This window comes from Neohortaea acidophila (genome assembly GCF_010093505.1).
Source record: "Neohortaea acidophila strain CBS 113389 unplaced genomic scaffold BDY17scaffold_9, whole genome shotgun sequence".
In the NCBI taxonomy this organism is placed as follows: domain Eukaryota; kingdom Fungi; phylum Ascomycota; class Dothideomycetes; order Mycosphaerellales; family Teratosphaeriaceae; genus Neohortaea; species Neohortaea acidophila.
In genome coordinates, this window is record NW_022985518.1 from 743,094 (window position 1) to 759,223 (window position 16,130).

Here is a 16,130-nt window from a genome sequence, read left to right on the forward strand (position 1 = left end):
CTCAACCCCCTCCGCGGCTCCTTTCTCAAATCACATCTGTGTACCCAGCCTCCTCTCACATCCTCCCAACTTCCTCTACCTTCCAAACTCCTCCTGAAACTTCGTCCCTCTCGCTTGTGCCTCGCCGGAGTGCCTCGCCTGGCCTGCGAAAGCCGGCGGCGGCGCAGTGCTCTCATCGAAATGATCCTGCGCCTCTTCAAACTGATCATCGTCCCCATCACCGCTTCCATACTCCGAGCCAGAAACGGCAGGAACGGGGCCGGCCGCCGCAGCGCCAACTTTGCCCGGTTGCCGTTCATTGCCTTTGTCTTTCGCCAATCCGAGCTTTTGCGCCAAACGTCCCGCGCGCCCGACTTTCACGTCTTCTTCTTCCGCGCCGGAAGAGGAGACGTCGTCGACGTCTCGATGAGGTTGGGTGTGGCCGCGTCTGAAGCTCGAGGGACTTTCCGGTGGGTTGCCCACATCACCACCACTGCCGAGACGTTGCGTGCCTGCGACTGTGCCGTCTGTCAGGCCGCGCTGTTCCGCTTCGCCGATGGAGGTGGTGGTGACGGGGTTGACGATTCCGTCATCACGGTCCGCAGTGGTGCCTGCGGCGACGGCAACGGGCTCTTCATCTGTGGCACTGTGGACGGATGGGGCGGAGCCTACACTCTGAGCTTCCTTCTTCGAGAGCTTGTTCTCCGGTCTGCTTTTCAATTTGCGGAACATGCCCCGGAGGCCTTTGCGTTCCTTTTCAGGTTGCGAGGCAGCCTTTCCTTCTTCGCTTGGGCGCGGCTGTGTGGCTGGGGCCGAGGCTGAGGCTGAGGCGACGACGATCGGAGGCGCCAACTCCTTGTCGGGAGTCAGAGGCGACACTGGGGAGCGGGCTGACGCTGCCGCCACAGCGACTGGTGCATGGGCAGGCTCAAGTGTGCGTCCGCGCTGTTCTTCGACGTCAGGCGAGTCGGCGGTGACACGACTGAACCCCGCGCTGTCTTCAAAGTCGTAATGCTCGCGTTCATCCTCGCCATCCCAGTCGCTCTCGCTGCTCGAGTGGATCGTCGATATGTGCCGTTCCAGATTGGGACGATCGTGCTCCACGGGATCATGCAGGTGGTGGTCTTCGTGCCCATCCTCCGTGGAGTCGAGACTGGAGACCTCGCCCCTTTCTTCGCGTTCCTCAATCTCTCCTGACCCGCCTGCCGCAATCGCCGCAGCGACACCAGCACCGCCAACACCGGCCATGGCTCCAGCAGCTCTGGTGCGGTCAACGTCGTCCATATCGTCGTCGGGCTCCGCGATACGGGCAGAAGGCTCTTCGGCGGTGGATTCTGTCTCGCCCCGTTGTTCATCAGTACCACCCGCGGCGGCAAGAGCGGTCGCTAGGACAGGGATTCCAGCCGCGCCAGCGCCATCCGCGGCTTCTGTACTCGGATCATCTCCGGGCTGTTGAGAGACAGACTTGGATTTGAGGCGGCGCCCGATTCGGCTGAACATCCCGCGTTTCTCCGTGGACTGCTCTTTTGCTGGCGAAGCGACAGGCTTCTGGGGTTTCGGTACCTCTTCTGCTTCGCCTGCAACAGCACCGGCGCCCAGCATGCCACCGCCCAGAGCCGCAAAGCCTTCATCGCCGGCAAACTCCTTCTCATCATCCACGTCCACGGGCCCGGCCTGGCTGTCAACGCGCGGATCTACGATATTGGCGATATCCGATCGGTGAGGACCGAACGTCAACGGCTCTGCCTCCTTCTGCTTGTCAAAGTTCGGTTTGACACTGGGATCGAGAATGTTGGCGATATCGGTCTGATGGGGGCCAACAGTATGCGGAGCCGGTCCAGTATCGCTGCGATCATGTTGAATGGCCTCGTACCCGGCGACACCAGTGACACCCGCCACCGCGGCTCCTGCACCAGCCAGCTCAGCGTCACGATTAGATCCAGAGGCGATTGGACTCTCAACACTCTGACTCTGCTGTTCGGCCTCGCGGTCCCGTCGGACTCGATCCGCAACTTCGGCGAGAGTAGCACCGCCGGCGGCAGCTTCGCGGCTCTTACGTTGGTCATCCTTCTCTTTATCTTCCTTCAGCTTTGTGGCAACTCTCGACAAAGCATCGGCACCAGCGATCTGAGAATCTTGATCGCGCCTCTCTTCACGCTCCTTGTCCTCCTTCACCTTAGTCGCGACTTCGCTCAGGGCAGCTCCACCAGCGACGGTCGCCTCGGCATCTCTCCGTTCTTCGGTTTCCTTGTCCTCCTTCACCCTCGACGCGAGTTGCTGGAGCGCATTGGCACCGGCAGCCTGGCTCTCTTCGTCTCTCCTCTCCTCGCGCTCCTTGTCCTCCTTCACCCGGCTTGCCACCGTACCGAGGGTGGCGCCTCCTGCCAACGTGTAGATCGACTCCCTCTGCTTGCGCTTCTCCTCCTCCTTTTGAGCCTTGGCCGCTTCCTTTTGCTTCCTCCGATCTTCCTTTTCCTTGTCCGCCGCAGCTTTGCGTTCTTGCTTCTCTCTCGCAAGAAGAGCTTCTCTGTCGGCTTTCTCCTTCCTCGCATTGGCTTTGTCTTGCTCTGTAGACTCGATTAGCATACACTCATGGCCAGACCCGCACATACAGGATGTAACATACCTCTCAATCGCTTGAACTCTGCCTTTTGCTCGCTCTCCTTCATCTTCTCTTCCATCCTCGCTGTGTGCTCGGCATCTCTCTGCCTCGCCATCTCCTCGTCTCTCGCCCTCATACGTTCTGCATTCTGAGTGATTTCATCCAGCGTGCCCTTCAGCCTCGCCGCGGCAATCGCCTCGATCTCGGCCGTACCCATGTACCTTCCGCCGCCAATGTGTGTTTTCCCGGCAGGTGCGTCGCGCTCTCGTTCCACCTTGTTCTGCTGGGCCTTGTCGCGAGCCTTGGTCTCCCACTCGTCCATCATCGCCTGACTGACTTTGCCCGTCTCGAGGAAGACCTTCTGGTCCATGTCATGCATGCGTGCCTGCACCCGCTTCTCGGCCGCCGCGAGTAGGCGGGCGCGGTCGTCCTGGCGTTGTTTGTCCGAGACAGTGTTTTGGGCGGTGGACAGCTGCGACATCTGGCCGCGGATGCGTCGGGCTCGTTCTTCGTCGGAAGAATCGTCATCGTAGCGGCCCCCTTCACTGGCAGCACGTGGCCGTCTTCGCACGGATAATCGAGACTTTTTGGGAGACGTCTTGGTGTTACCATAGCCGTAGTATTCCTTGTAGCGGCCCGCGTCCAAGCCCTGATCCATCTTGGCCAGGCGCTCGTTCGCAATCCTCTGTGCGGCCTCTTGGAGGTGGATGTACCTCAGCGCCTCGTCCTTCAAGTCAGACTGGGAGGTCGAAGACTGATTACGACGATGGGCGGCTTCTGCTCCCCGCCCCGCCGTGCCGACCATACTGCTCGTGTCGGTGGGGGTGGCGGCGCGGTTCTGATATTCGTACATTGATTTGGCCATGGAGACGGCGGAGGCGCGAAGGGCGGCTTGGTGATTCTGCTCCTCCACCTCGGGCTCGACGGGTGGGTGCTCACCAAACATGTCGCGACTCATGTGGCTGTTCTTGATGCGAGCGGCCTGCATGGCTTCCGAGTCCCAGCCATCAGAGGATGGACCGGCGCGGACAGAGGTGCGGTGCGAGACGGTGGCGGCATTGAGCGCGTTCTTGCTCGAGTTGTGCGCGTCGGGGTAGTCGGCGACGGGCGCAGCTGGCGTCGAGCCTGCCCGTTGTCGTCCCCTTCGAACGGACATGGCAGCAGCGAGGGAAGAGTTGTTGCGCCCGATGTCTGTGTATCCTCGGTCGATCTCGGGACTCAGGCCCTTGTTGCGCATGGCGATATTGGCGGCGGAGTTACCGGCAGCGCTGGCGGAAGGCTGCCACAGATCGACGTTGGCGCCGTCCCTATGGGCAAGCATGGCGGCCTTGCTGCCCGCGGCGCTGGTTTCATGCTGCCACAACTCTTTCATTGTGTAATCCTTGGCCAAGACGGCGGCAGCAAAGGCGGCGCCGGAGGTGGAGCCGCGCGAGGGGAAGCTGGGCAGGTCCTGTGCTTTGGCGTATTTGAGGTTGTGCGACGCACCTGGGAGTTGTCAGTGATTGGTGTTGGGTCAATGCGGAGTGGGTGTCTGTGGACATACTGTTTGAGGCGAGCCTGCCGTCGCTGCTGTCCATGCTGTCTCGCGATGCGCTGGTGGCTTCACGCTGGGCGCGAGTGACGAGCAGAGCTGCCTTGGAGGCTGCCGAGCTGGTGGAAGGCTTGGAGTGCTCGTGCGCAGACGGGTCGGGACAGGGCATGTCGCGGGGGTTGGTGGTGGAAGCAGACATGTCTGTCTACGTCGGCCTCAGGCTCGTCGGCGCTGCTTGCTGCCTCAGGCTCCTTCCCGGATGGGTGAGGTAAACGCGTGCAGGGCTGCGCGAATGGGCGCGAGGGTGGTTAGGGGCAGCGATTCGTCAGCGTGAAGTGCATGCAGAAGGAGGAGAAAGCGACGTGGAAGCAGAACGACAAGTTTCCCCCTCGCATCTGGCCCGCAGCGCTGAGTGGCTTGGAGCTGCATCTCCGCTGCACGTTCCCGTGCGCCATCATCATCGACGTCATCCTGCCCGTTTGGGCGTTGGCGCGGCGCGGCGCGGCGACGACATGGCGCGAGCTTTGAGACATCCGTGCATCCAACGCATCCACATGCTACTCGACAAGAACAACATATGCACACGTGTTTCTCGTTGCAATCGTACTCCACTCACTACTCTGGCATGATATGCATCACTGCCGTTTCCATAGAGCTGGTCTCTGATACAAGCCAGTGGCCACTCTTCTTTACACACCCCGCGCCCGCCTAGCAACTGGCCGTGTTTGATGACATCCACGACCCTTCATCTCCATGTGCTCGAATCGCGGAAGCCCTCAGTACTCGTGCTCTCGTGCCTGCTTTTCCTTCCATTCAATCATCTTCTCCGCTCGGCCCATGAAGGAGAAGTACCACGAGGGCTGCTTGTGATGGATCCTGCACTTCGCATCCCAGCTGCCATGCTGCCGCGCATGTACCCAGTAGTCTCCGTCTGTATCTCCTCCGAACTTAGGCTTGGAGATGGACATGCAGTCTAGCATGAACCGGTGAGTGAATTGCACCGAAGCTTTATGCAATGGAACATACCAAGACACAATCCATCAAAGTACGTTCTGGTCTTTAGCACAACGGCCCGCACAATCATGCCAAACCGCTTCTGGCATTGGCTGCACCCGTCATTCGACCTCTCGGGAGGCTCGAATGTTCCCAGCCCGCGAAGAATCTTGTCCATTGAGCTGTACTGGCAGACGATCTCAAGAGGCCAGGCTCCCGTGTGCATGAGAGCTTTCATGTACCCGAACAGACTCTTCTCTTTGCAACTGCAACGGGCGAATCTTAGGATCTGATCCATTGGACTGTAGATGCCTTCTCGTCGGCGGTCGCTATTACCGTGTAAAATGGTCTTCAGGCGCCCTTTTGCAGCGTTCAGTTGCTCTGATGGCTATGGGTAAGCGGAGTGATCAGCTCGGCGGGTTTCCCCCTAACATCACTTACGAATGATTCGAGAGTCCAGCCGGAGATGATCGTACTCGAATCCTTCGGGTCTTCTTTCTGTGATGTGCCCCGTCGCGTGGTAGGCCAGATACTTGGTAGTCGCGGCAAAGCCAACCGCATGGTCGAAAGTGTGGCATGGGAATAGCAGCATCTGATGATCCTGGAAGTCGAGAGTGTTCACGCTCCAAGTGACGTTGCTTTCGTACCAGGCCGCAAACCATGTCTTTGGCTTTGACGTCGCAGGCTCGTAACCGTACTTGTGTGCAACCGCGAGGACTTCCCAAACAGTCTTGATCGTTACAGACTTCATCGCTGCGGAGTCGCCGGGAGAGGAATCGTGCATGATCTGGAACCACACAGCAATGGCTTCTGGATGGTCTTCGTGGAGGTCAATGCAAGAATGATGAGCGCTCTCCCTGAAGGCGCTGTTCCGATTGAGGAGCTTTTTGAAGTATGTTGAGCTGCTGGAAACGACGGCACGAGCGACCTTGAACACGTGAATTTTCCTCGGGATGCTTTCCAACACTCGATGGACATGCCCATCGCTGCCGATCTCGTCGCGTGCAGACTCCTCGCGCTCGATCGCGCGAACGATCAGGTCATAGTTTGGGACAATGGTGTAGTGTTGGGTCTCCAGCTGTGCATACAGGTCTTGCGTCGCCATGCTGGATGCTGAAGAAGGTGACGGCAGGTGGAGTGTGAAAGAGTGAGGGGAAGACGAGAGGCAGGGTGAGTGAGAAGAGTGTGTAAAAAGGGGGATTTTGGAAGCTTGGCAATCGCACCGGCTGGCATGTGGCCTGAGGACGAACTCATGTGACTCGCGGCATGATGTCGGCCGGGCGCACAAGCTGGCTTGAAAGGGAAGGAGCGATCGTGGGAGGAGGCAGGAACACGGCTTGGCAGGGCGGGACTTGCATGCGATTGCATTCACTCTGGGACGTTGACAGCGTAACAAAGGCACACACAGGGAGAGATGAAGCGGATGATACATGCCATTTGACCGTTCACGACGATCTATGTCCATTGCCCACCTGTCAATGCAAGATGGTGAACCCTATGCTCCCAACGCCATGCGCTTGCATTCCCATCTGCTGGAACAGCAATCCCCTCTCGTCGCCGCAATCACGGCGCATAGATCTGCTTGTCGTCCTCGTACGGCTCCTCCCTGATGCCATCCTTGGTGATAACCTTGACCACCACCCCCTTGAAGTCAATGGGCAAACGTCTCTTCAGTTCATCCGTGCACATTCGTAGAATCTTCATGCCTTGCTCGAAAGAGATGTCGGGATGGTGGTGTTTGTCCAGCAGGGACAGACAGTAGTACTGGGCGTAGCCGTGGGCGGCATAGGGGAGGGCAGCGCAGGAGGCGAGGTAGTCGATCCAGTAGAGTTGGGGGGAGTCGGTGCGGCTGTCGAAGCCGCCGAGCAGCAGATTGACGGTGTAGGGGTTCCGAGAGCGCAGGGACTTGGCGAGTTCGCTGCGCACAAAGGAGGCGGTCTCGGGAGGGGTCAGGTCGGTGGCGTTGCGCATGCTGTAAAGCTGGATGTTGGCTTGGATGTATTCGGCGAATTGTACTGCGGAGGGCGGTGAGCATGCAACAGGGTGGGAGGGATGAGGTTCATCTACCTGTGTCTCCCGCCTCGCCGCTGAAGGCCATGAGGGTGTGTTTGTTGAGTTGGCGAGTCTTGTCGTCGCTGGTCTTGAGGATGGTGGCGCCTCGCATGGCCGCTTTGGAAGCGGCCACGATGCAGAAGTCCTTGCCCGTGATTCCAAGTAAGACCTCCCTGATGAGTCGATGTTAGAAGATGCGGTCCGTATGGCTATCGGTGGATACGTACATGGCTGATGATGTTGTTGAGAGTGGGTGAGTTGATTGATCGGAGGGAAGTGTTTCTTGGAGCTGCCCAAGCCAGAGGCAGAAGCTGAGGACGCGGTCGTGATGAGGTAAGGTTGTCTCTACGGTTGGCGACATCTACGCAGAGGCAGGATCGCGCCGGGAGGGCAAGTCGGCCGAGCGTTTCGTCAAAAAAGTTCAGAGCAGCGGCTTGACGACATGTGAATGCGACGAGGCATGACATCTCTTGCCGTCCAGGATGCCCGTCGCAAAGCAAGAGACCACGCAGAGCATGACATGACCCTGCGCACGCAATGGCCCTCAGTCTCGACACCAAGACGACCTTCGAGCCTCGTCGAATCCTCCAACCCATCTATACCGGCGGCACCGTAGCCCTCAGCGAAGATGGGAGAATCCTGGCTACATGTTTGGGCGAAGAAGCCTTGCTGTCCGACTTGGACACTGGAAGACACCTCGCACGCATTGGAGGGGTAAGTTCTTTCTTGTGCGACTACCGGCATCTTGCGAATTCACGTTGACGCAGACGGTTAGGACGGCGAGGCCATCACCACTCTTGCCCTTACTCCCGACGCTTCATACCTTGTAATATGCTCTCGCTCTCTGTCCATGCGCATCTATGCGCTGCAACTTTTGGATGACGGCATAGACGCAAAGCTGTTGCGAACCCTGAAACCGCACACCACCCCCATCGTCACAGCAGCCGTCGACTCGACCAGCTCTCTCCTCGCGACTGGCAGTGCAGATGGCGTAGTCAAGGTGTGGGATATAAGAGCTGGCTTCACAACGCATACGTTCCACGGTCACAGCGGCGTCATCTCTGCACTGTCCTTCTTCCTCGTGCCAAATTCAACCGATGTTCAGCCAACGAGTCGCAGTAAGAAGCGGAAGAGTCATGAGATTGAGGGTCAAGCAGAGGCCGCGGGGGACGCTGGGAGTCCAGGCTTCCACCTGGCATCGGGAGGCGAAGACGGCAAGATCAGAATCTGGGATCTGCACAAGCGCAAAAGCGTCGCATCTCTCGACGCCCATGCGTCAGTGGTGCGCGCCTTCGACTTTACCCCCGGCCGGCAGCTCCTCGCATCGGCGAGTCGAGACAAGACGGTAATGCTGTGGGATTCGAGGACATGGAAGATTCATGCTACCATCCCCATACTCGAGGAGATTGAAGCCGTGGGCTTCGTCGGAGATTCCTTCTTCTACACCGCTGGCGAGCGGGGAGTGATACGGGTGTGGAATACCAGTGATTCTCAGGAAATCACCGAAACCCAGCCTGCTGGAGGCGAAACAGATGCCGTGGTCCAAGTGTTGAACTGCCCCAAACTCTCGTCTTTGCTGTCAGTGCACGCAGACCAGACGTTGAAGCTGCATGCATGGGGCTTGTACAAGTCCGATTCTTCACCCAGTCGCATGGCCGCTCTACCAGTGTACAGGCGCATCTCCGGCACACATGACGAAGTCATCGACCTCGCGTACATTGGGCCACAGCGAAACATGCTTGCTCTTGCGACCAACCTCGATGATATTCGAATCGTTTCCATTGATGAGAGTCGCCTGTCGGATGCCGACGCAGACTCCCTCACCGCCTGGCCTTACTTTGGAGCCGATGTTGCCCTTCTCAAGGGTCATACAGACATCATCATTACCCTTGACGTTGACTGGTCTGGACACTGGCTTGCGACGGGAGCGAAAGATAACACCGCCAGATTGTGGCGACTTGAGCCCGCAAACGACTCCTACACCTGCTACGCTACATTTACCGGACATGCAGAGAGTATTGGTGCAGTCTCTCTGCCCAGATCTACCCCACCTCAAGGCTCGAAGGAACACACCAACCCTCTCGATCATCCGCCCAAATTCCTCATCACTGGAAGCCAAGACAAGACAGTCAAACGCTGGGAAGTGCCTGCGCTTGGATCAGGCAAGGCCTCAAGAGCGTCTTACACCCGCAAAGCCCATGACAAGGACATCAATGCCATATCGACGTCCTACTCCCACTCAAATCCGCTCTTTGCCTCCGCGTCTCAGGATCGCACGGTGAAAATATGGGATGTCGAGAACGGAGAGGCAATTGGTGTCTTGCGAGGGCACAAGAGAGGCGTGTGGGCTGTCGCGTTCTCTCCGCCTTCAGTGTCTCAGATCACGACCAACGAGGCCGGGGGTGCGAGCACCGCAAAAGGGATGATTGTGACTGGATCCGGAGACAAGAGTGTTCGAGTGTGGAGCTTAGCTGACTACACCTGTCTGAGGACCTTTGAAGGGCATGCGAACAGTGTGCTGAAAGTCGTCTGGCTGCCCGCTCCCGCAGATGGCCAGAAGGGGAGAGGCGCTGTGCAGGTTGCCAGTGCCGCCGGGGATGGTCTGGTCAAGATCTGGGATGTGCAGCAAGGGGAGTGTGCGACTACACTGGACAATCACATCGACAGGGTGTGGGCGCTGGCAGTCAAACCTTCACCCGCCTCCACGTTCACCAAGCAAACGCAGCTTACATCTCCAGATGAAACAATGCTGGACGAAGATGAGGAGTCTGTCGAACGAGCGCCGCCGCTAGAACTCGTATCAGGTTCGGCAGACAGCACGCTCACGTTCTGGACCGACACAACGGCCTCCACGGCTCTCAAAGCTACAACCCAAGCCACTGCGCGAATTGAGCAAGACCAGGAGCTCCAAAATCACATCCGCGCGAACAATTACCGCGAAGCCATCGTGCTAGCACTCCAGCTGAACCACCCGAAAAGACTGCTCGATCTCTTCACGGCGGTGGTCAATGGCCCACAAGAGTCCGGCAGCTTTACCGGCAGGAAGGAAGTCGATGAAGTCATCGGTGCGCTGAGCGACGGACAGCTATGGATCCTCCTCAAACGGCTCCGCGACTGGAACGCGAATGCTCGCACGCACCTGGTGGCCCAGCACATCCTCTTCGCCCTGCTACGTTTGTACCCCAAAGACAGACTTTTGAATCTGCGGAAACGAAGGCGGAAGCTGGCGACTCGGGAGGCAATTGGGCAAGGGGGGGAAGAAGGTGGGGAGGACGAACTCGTGGATTCCATGGCTCAGCTGAGCACTGGTGGGAGGGATAAGGAGGGCGTCAAGGACGTGGTGGATGCTCTGAAGGCGTACACCGAGCGGCATTATGCGAGGCTGGATCGCGCGGCGGAGGAGAGGTTTGTGCTGCTTTGGACTTTGGAGCAGATGGATGAGGTTGGCGGTGGTGCTGGTGATGATGCGTTGCTAAATGGCCATGCTTTGACAAACGGAGATGTAGAGATGATGAGGGTTTGATCGGTGTCAAAATCGACGATTGTCGTCTGCATCGTGTACATCTCTGTACACAATCTACATCCTTTATCCCAGCGAGCCACTATTTATAATGTACGTGCTTTGACCTGCTACAAGACCATCCCGCCGTCCCAGCAACTTGCAAGTATATCCTGACATGATTCCCGAGGTCCATCGTATCCATCATACTATACATATCCGAACCTATATCAACCCAAGTCAGCACACTGCATGCGCCAATAGAAGGACAAGATTCTTCACGAACCTGTACAGCCATAGCTTTCAAAGCCACTGCCTCTGATTGTCCCCTCCATAGTAGACTCGAGCGTTGTGAAGATGTCGAGGTCGAGGGCGGTTACCGTTGGGTGGATCTCGAGGTTGCGGGCCGCGCGATGCAGTTCGACCGGCGTTGAGATGGCAGACGACAGAACGATGTGCACCGTCGTCTCTCGGCTGGGGTGTTTTGGGTGGTCGTGGACGGGCGGGAGCCCGGGCGTCCATGGGGAGTGTGATGTAGCGGACCATTTATTCTCGAATGACGGAAAATGTAGTCGGTGAGCGGTAGTGTTGGGGGAGCAGCACCCTTGCAAAGCTTTGGGTTTAGGCGTGTGCACAGTGGCTTGACTGTGTAGTGATGCTGTGTCGTACGCGATGCGTTGTGATGCGAGGATGAACAGAACAAAGAATCAACGAAAGGAGGGAAATGAGGATTTATAGGAAACAGACGAGTGCAAGGCAGAATCGGGAGGAGGGAGGGTGCCTGAATGAATCATCGCCATGAATGGCAGTGCGAATGGCGGCCTCAGGGAGCCCTGCAAACCTTCGGCCCATCTGCTCATGAGCCCGAGGACGTCACACAATCTTTCTCATCCACCTCGCCTGCGGACGAAAGCAGCGGCCTTTAGCGTAGGGCTGATGTGAGGCAGATAGGATTAGTGTGGTCATGCAGTGGCGAAAGCGCCTATTATATGGCTCGCTCTTCAACACGACGCAGGGTAGGGGACAGAGCAAGGAGACAGTATGCGAGGACGGGGTGTCCGGATGAATAAGGGAGAGTAGAAATACGAATGCGTGACTGACCTCGACGCTAGTGCGGTGACTGTAGAGCAGCAAGAGCCATTCATGGACGCTGAGAGGCTCACGAGGAACAACATGCGCGCCGTAGTGCAGGTGTGAGTCTAACAAGCGACAGCCCGAGCAGGCCATCATGCAGGACTGCTGAGGCCAGGCAGAGACGGAAGATCTAGGGACGATGAGGCTTAGGCACAGGCGGCAGGGGGTTGTAAAGTGCGGTATGTTCGCATTTGCGACTCGTGACTAGGCAGAAGGTGGCGCGGAGTGGGAGGTCGCTGGATGCGTGAGTCTTTGGGGGCTGTGGAAGATGAAGTCGGGTGCCTGCCTGAGGCCCCGCAGGCTCCACTTGTCCCCAGCGACAGCCAACACCTTCCCAACACCACCTTTCATCAGCTTGACGGGCCATCTATTCGTTGCAAGTTGGTTCCTGCATGGAACCTGATGAAACGTATGGTGTCTTGCGTATGTGTTACTCTTACTGCCGTGCCGGTATGTGGATGAGCGACAACAATGCCGAGGGCGGCTAGCCGGCCAATCGTGAGTTGAGTGAAATTGGGGCCGCGACCGCTGCGCCCTGCTGCACCCGACCCCCTTCTGCCTAGGAGCGGGAGACAACAAGTCACGCGGATGCAATTGCATCTTTCCATCCCTTCACACACCAAAGACGTCATCGCAATCGGGGTCCAACCGGTCGAGCATATGGCAACAGGTACACTTGCTTGGCCCGGACTCGCCGCTGGCGTTGGTGAGGCTGTCATACTCAACGGTCGCTACGCAGAGCTGAAACGAGTACGGAGTGGTGCCTCGGAATTGAGGGAGCCCTGGGGTTCTACTGCCTATGCTCCGTCGGATAGGCCGTGCGTCTCACTAGATAGACACAGCTACCCAACGGGTCGCACATTTGGTCATGTGCTTCGTGCCTGCAGTCATCATCCTATCAATCCTCCTCCTCGCTCTCCGGCGTGTCCATAGGCTCGTCTTCGTCGTCGTCATCATCACCATCCTCCTCCTCCTCCCCGTCATCGTCATCGCCCTCCACCTCCGGAGCCCCATAATCATCCTCGAAGCTCTCCAACGTCCTCACCTCCGGCTTGTACTCCTTGAAGCCCGCCTCGAGCGTGTCCTTCATGATTTGCGCGCACGTCACCACCAAGTTCGACGACTCGGGCCGGAAGATGGGCACCATGTACTTCCGCATCGCCTCTTGCACCTGTTGCGGCGTCACCGCCTGCACCTTGCCCAGCATCTGATGGTTCCACTCCTTGCTGATGCCTCGAATGGCCTGGTTGCCAAAGCTGTGTTCCGCCGCCGAGGCAAACGTGGGTTGCTCGTCGGCCATGCCGAGCACAATCTCGCTGACCGCACCTTCTAGTGCGAATTTGTCCATCTCGTATTTCCCACTCGCGTACCCCTCAACCTGCTCCTTGGCCGCAGTAAAAGCCTTGAACGTGTCGGGCGAGCGGCTGATGCGGAACAGGAGCTTGCCCGTTTCCACCGCCATCGAGAATCCCGTGCCGTAGGCCAAGCCCGTCCCGCGAACCGCCACCCATAACGGACCCTCCACGGCGTCCATGTACGCTCGAGCCACCATGTAGGCTGGTAGATCGGCGTGATCATACCCCTCGGGTCCGTTGCCGGTCAGAAAAGCGTAAGACGAGTCGATGGCCGCCATGGGAATGATGTAAGCCGCATGACCCGGCGATCTACCAACCTGGCTAAGCAGCGCCTTGCGGTTATCGAGCGGCTCAAGTGGTTTGCCGGTCTCGAGCCCGCTGATGAGCATCTTCCACGCCGACACGGGCTTGGATAGCTTCTGGATATCCGCCGAGACAAAGATGCGGAAGTTCTCCGGTCGGCTTAAGGCTCTGCACAGCTCATCCAACTGCGCAATCGCCGCCTTCGGATCAGCCTTGAGCAGTTTGCGGATGCGCCGTAGATACACCGCTTTCGCCAGCGTACTCCGCGCCCGAACGCTCGATTCCGGCTTGTATTGGATCATTGACGTGACCTGATACACCATGCTGTCTCCGCTCCTTTTCTCGTCGGGTATATCAGCAAGCAGCTTTGTGAGCGAGGAGTAGAGTCTCTCCGCGTCGTGAATGGCGTCAAACAGCAGGATGCGCAACCAGCCGATAATGCGCTCGTAGCTCTCCGGTTCCACTTCCAATGCGATGCTCAACATTTCGTAGTTTGCACTCTCCGAATCGACGCCGTATGCGACTGTCTCCCGTTCCAGTTCCAAAACTACTTCCTCAAACTCCATCCGCTTTCCATCCTTGTACACCGGTGTCGTGAAGAGGTTCATCATGTATAATGAGATGAGGGGCTTTAGCCTCAATGGTATCGCTGCGGTGCACATGTCCAGCTTGATGCGCACAAAGTTGGAAGGGATATGTTCGTAGTGAATGTACAGCGGCGAGTCGTGATCATCTTCGTCGATCAGTCGTTGAATCTCATTATCCCCAGGCTTTCCTGCTTTTCGTGCAAGGCCAGCGCGAGCGGTGGTGGTGGAAATGAAGTGCACTGATTTCGCACTGGGTACCGGAAACTCTTCCAGGACAGAGTCTGGAATAGGCTTGTCGTTTTCGGCCTGTGCCTTTTTCAGCTTCTCCCCAAGCTTCTCGAGCCCCTCCTCGCCTAGTCGTTCTTTTTGCTTTTGTACACGCTCCTTCTCGTCGGCAGTGATCCGCTCGGAAAGCTCTTTGGAAGGCTCTCCCAGCACCGAGATGTGGTGGGCGTCGACGAGGTACTTCTTGAAGAATCCTCTCCAATCGCTCTCGCTCCATTTCTCCAGCGCATCGAGTTCGTCGAGAGTGGCCAATTGCTTGAGATCTCGACCATCTCGGGAGCCAAAGAGGTGATCTTCGATGACCGGGTTCGCAAAGAAGTAGCTCCCGCCTTCGCATTTCATCTTGATCTGCCTGCGCCATCTTCGAATACAGTCGTGCATGTACGCCATATCCAGGTCGTTGGCTGCGACTTCGCCGAGGAGTTCGATCAGACGATGCTCGACTTGCTTCAGCTTTCCAGTCTCCACGGCGCTCATCTGGAACTCGATGGCGAGGTTGGGTCGGGGCTCGGTGTTGTAGTAGATCATGCTGCATAGCTGTTCCCTCTCCACCAGAGTGTTTTCCAAGACGGAAATCGATGAGCCGCAGAGGTAGATCAGAAGGATGCCGAGCGCAGCGCATTCCTTGTGATCATTGTACTCGGGGCCGAAGAAAGCCACAAGCACTTCGCCCATGGACTCATCTTCCTCCGGAAACTTGACCGTCTCTACCACCGTCTTCGCCAACGCGGGTGCGCGTTTGGACTCGGTCCAGGGGCGATGGAAAGGGGCATCAAAGGAGGGCACATCTTCGAGGATGGTATCTTCGAATTGATCGAGAATGTGTAGCAGCTGTGGGTGGTTGACTTCGCCGGTAAGAACCAGGCAAAGATTCTTGGGTTGGTACATTTCCTTGTGGAATTGTCGGATGCGATCGGCGGTCAGCACGCGGAGCTGCTCCATCATGCCACCCGTCTCGTAGCGGAAGCCATTGCCGGCGGGATACATGAGTCGCTTGGCGGCGAGTTGCATCAGGTCCTCCTGGGTATTTTGGACGCCTTGCATCTCGGAGTACACGACGCCAGCATCCTGGCCCGTGCCGTCAATGTGGTGGACCTCGGTGTAACAGGCGGCGTCGGTGAGGGTGGGGACTATGACATGCTCGAGGTAGACGGGCAAGATCTGGGCGAAGCCCTCCCAGCCCGCGGTGTCGAGGGTGTAGGCGGTCTGCTCCGTTGCAGTCCAGGCGTTGGTGGTGGAGTAAGCTCTGGTTGCGAGTTTGTCGAGCAGGCCTTTGTAGCGGTAGCTCTTCGAACCCATGAAGACGAGATGCTCGAGGGTATGAGGCGCGCCTGAGTCATCGTGAATCTCGGTGGCGAGAGCAAAATAGCCGTTGACCTTGGGTCCAGCTTGGTCGGTAACGACAACGCGCATGCCCGTCCTCGTGGACTCATATTGGGTGACGGTAATCGGGGCATAGTCGAGATGAATGGTTTGGATTGTCCGAAAGTGCGACTTGTGCGCTGAGGTGGCCGGCATCCTGGGCGACTTCCAGAGTGGTCCAAGGTTGACAGGGAATCAAGGTAGACGGCGATGACCAGCTCAGCCCTCTTTCACAACGGCGAGAGGAAGCGTGGCGATTGATGGAAAGATGAAGTCGAGACTGCTGTCGAGCTGCGGCAAAAGTTCGTGCACTGGCCAAGCGCGGGTGCCTGGCGGAGAGAGGCTGTCACTCCTCTGCCTTGCAGGTAGATTCCTTCATGCATGTCCGATTGACGAGAACAGAGTGAATATGAAGTCGTCTGTCATCGATTCAAGGGCTTGGGTCGAA

At 57.8% G+C, this 16,130-nt stretch overlaps 5 protein-coding genes across 5 annotated transcripts; 1 reads left to right on the plus strand and 4 right to left on the minus strand.

Moving 5' to 3' along the window:
• Nucleotides 1–75: 75 nt before the first annotated feature.
• Nucleotides 76–4,311, minus strand: BDY17DRAFT_312546 (uncharacterized protein; the record flags this gene model as incomplete). The annotated part of the gene is made up of 3 exons (XM_033735633.1): nt 76–2,546; nt 2,606–4,066; nt 4,125–4,311. The coding sequence occupies 3 exons, from the start codon at nt 4,309–4,311 to the stop codon at nt 76–78; spliced, it is 4,119 nt and encodes a 1,372-aa protein (XP_033587271.1).
• Nucleotides 4,312–4,645: 334 nt separating this feature from the next.
• On the minus strand, nt 4,646–6,509 carry BDY17DRAFT_302252 (uncharacterized protein). Its single transcript, XM_033734376.1, has 2 exons — nt 5,547–6,509; nt 4,646–5,486 (listed from the first exon to the last, which is right to left on the minus strand). Exons 1-2 carry the CDS (start codon nt 6,208–6,210, stop codon nt 5,086–5,088), a joined length of 1,065 nt encoding a protein of 354 aa, XP_033587272.1. The 5' UTR covers nt 6,211–6,509; the 3' UTR covers nt 4,646–5,085.
• On the minus strand, nt 6,510–7,529 carry BDY17DRAFT_302255 (nucleophile aminohydrolase). Its single transcript, XM_033734377.1, has 3 exons — nt 7,385–7,529; nt 7,173–7,330; nt 6,510–7,120 (listed from the first exon to the last, which is right to left on the minus strand). The coding sequence occupies exons 1-3, from the start codon at nt 7,516–7,518 to the stop codon at nt 6,669–6,671; spliced, it is 744 nt and encodes a 247-aa protein (XP_033587273.1). The 5' UTR covers nt 7,519–7,529; the 3' UTR covers nt 6,510–6,668.
• A 165-nt stretch (nt 7,530–7,694) lies between these two features.
• BDY17DRAFT_326584 (small nucleolar ribonucleoprotein-like protein complex subunit) lies at nt 7,695–10,680 on the plus strand (the record flags this gene model as incomplete). The annotated part of the gene is made up of 2 exons (XM_033737538.1): nt 7,695–7,871; nt 7,933–10,680. 2 exons carry the CDS (start codon nt 7,695–7,697, stop codon nt 10,678–10,680), a joined length of 2,925 nt encoding a protein of 974 aa, XP_033587274.1.
• Nucleotides 10,681–12,688: 2,008 nt separating this feature from the next.
• Nucleotides 12,689–15,838, minus strand: BDY17DRAFT_255245 (Metalloenzyme, LuxS/M16 peptidase-like protein; the record flags this gene model as incomplete). The annotated part of the gene is made up of 1 exon (XM_033731512.1): nt 12,689–15,838. One exon carries the CDS (start codon nt 15,836–15,838, stop codon nt 12,689–12,691), a length of 3,150 nt encoding a protein of 1,049 aa, XP_033587275.1.
• Between the last annotated feature and the right edge of the window lie 292 nt (nt 15,839–16,130).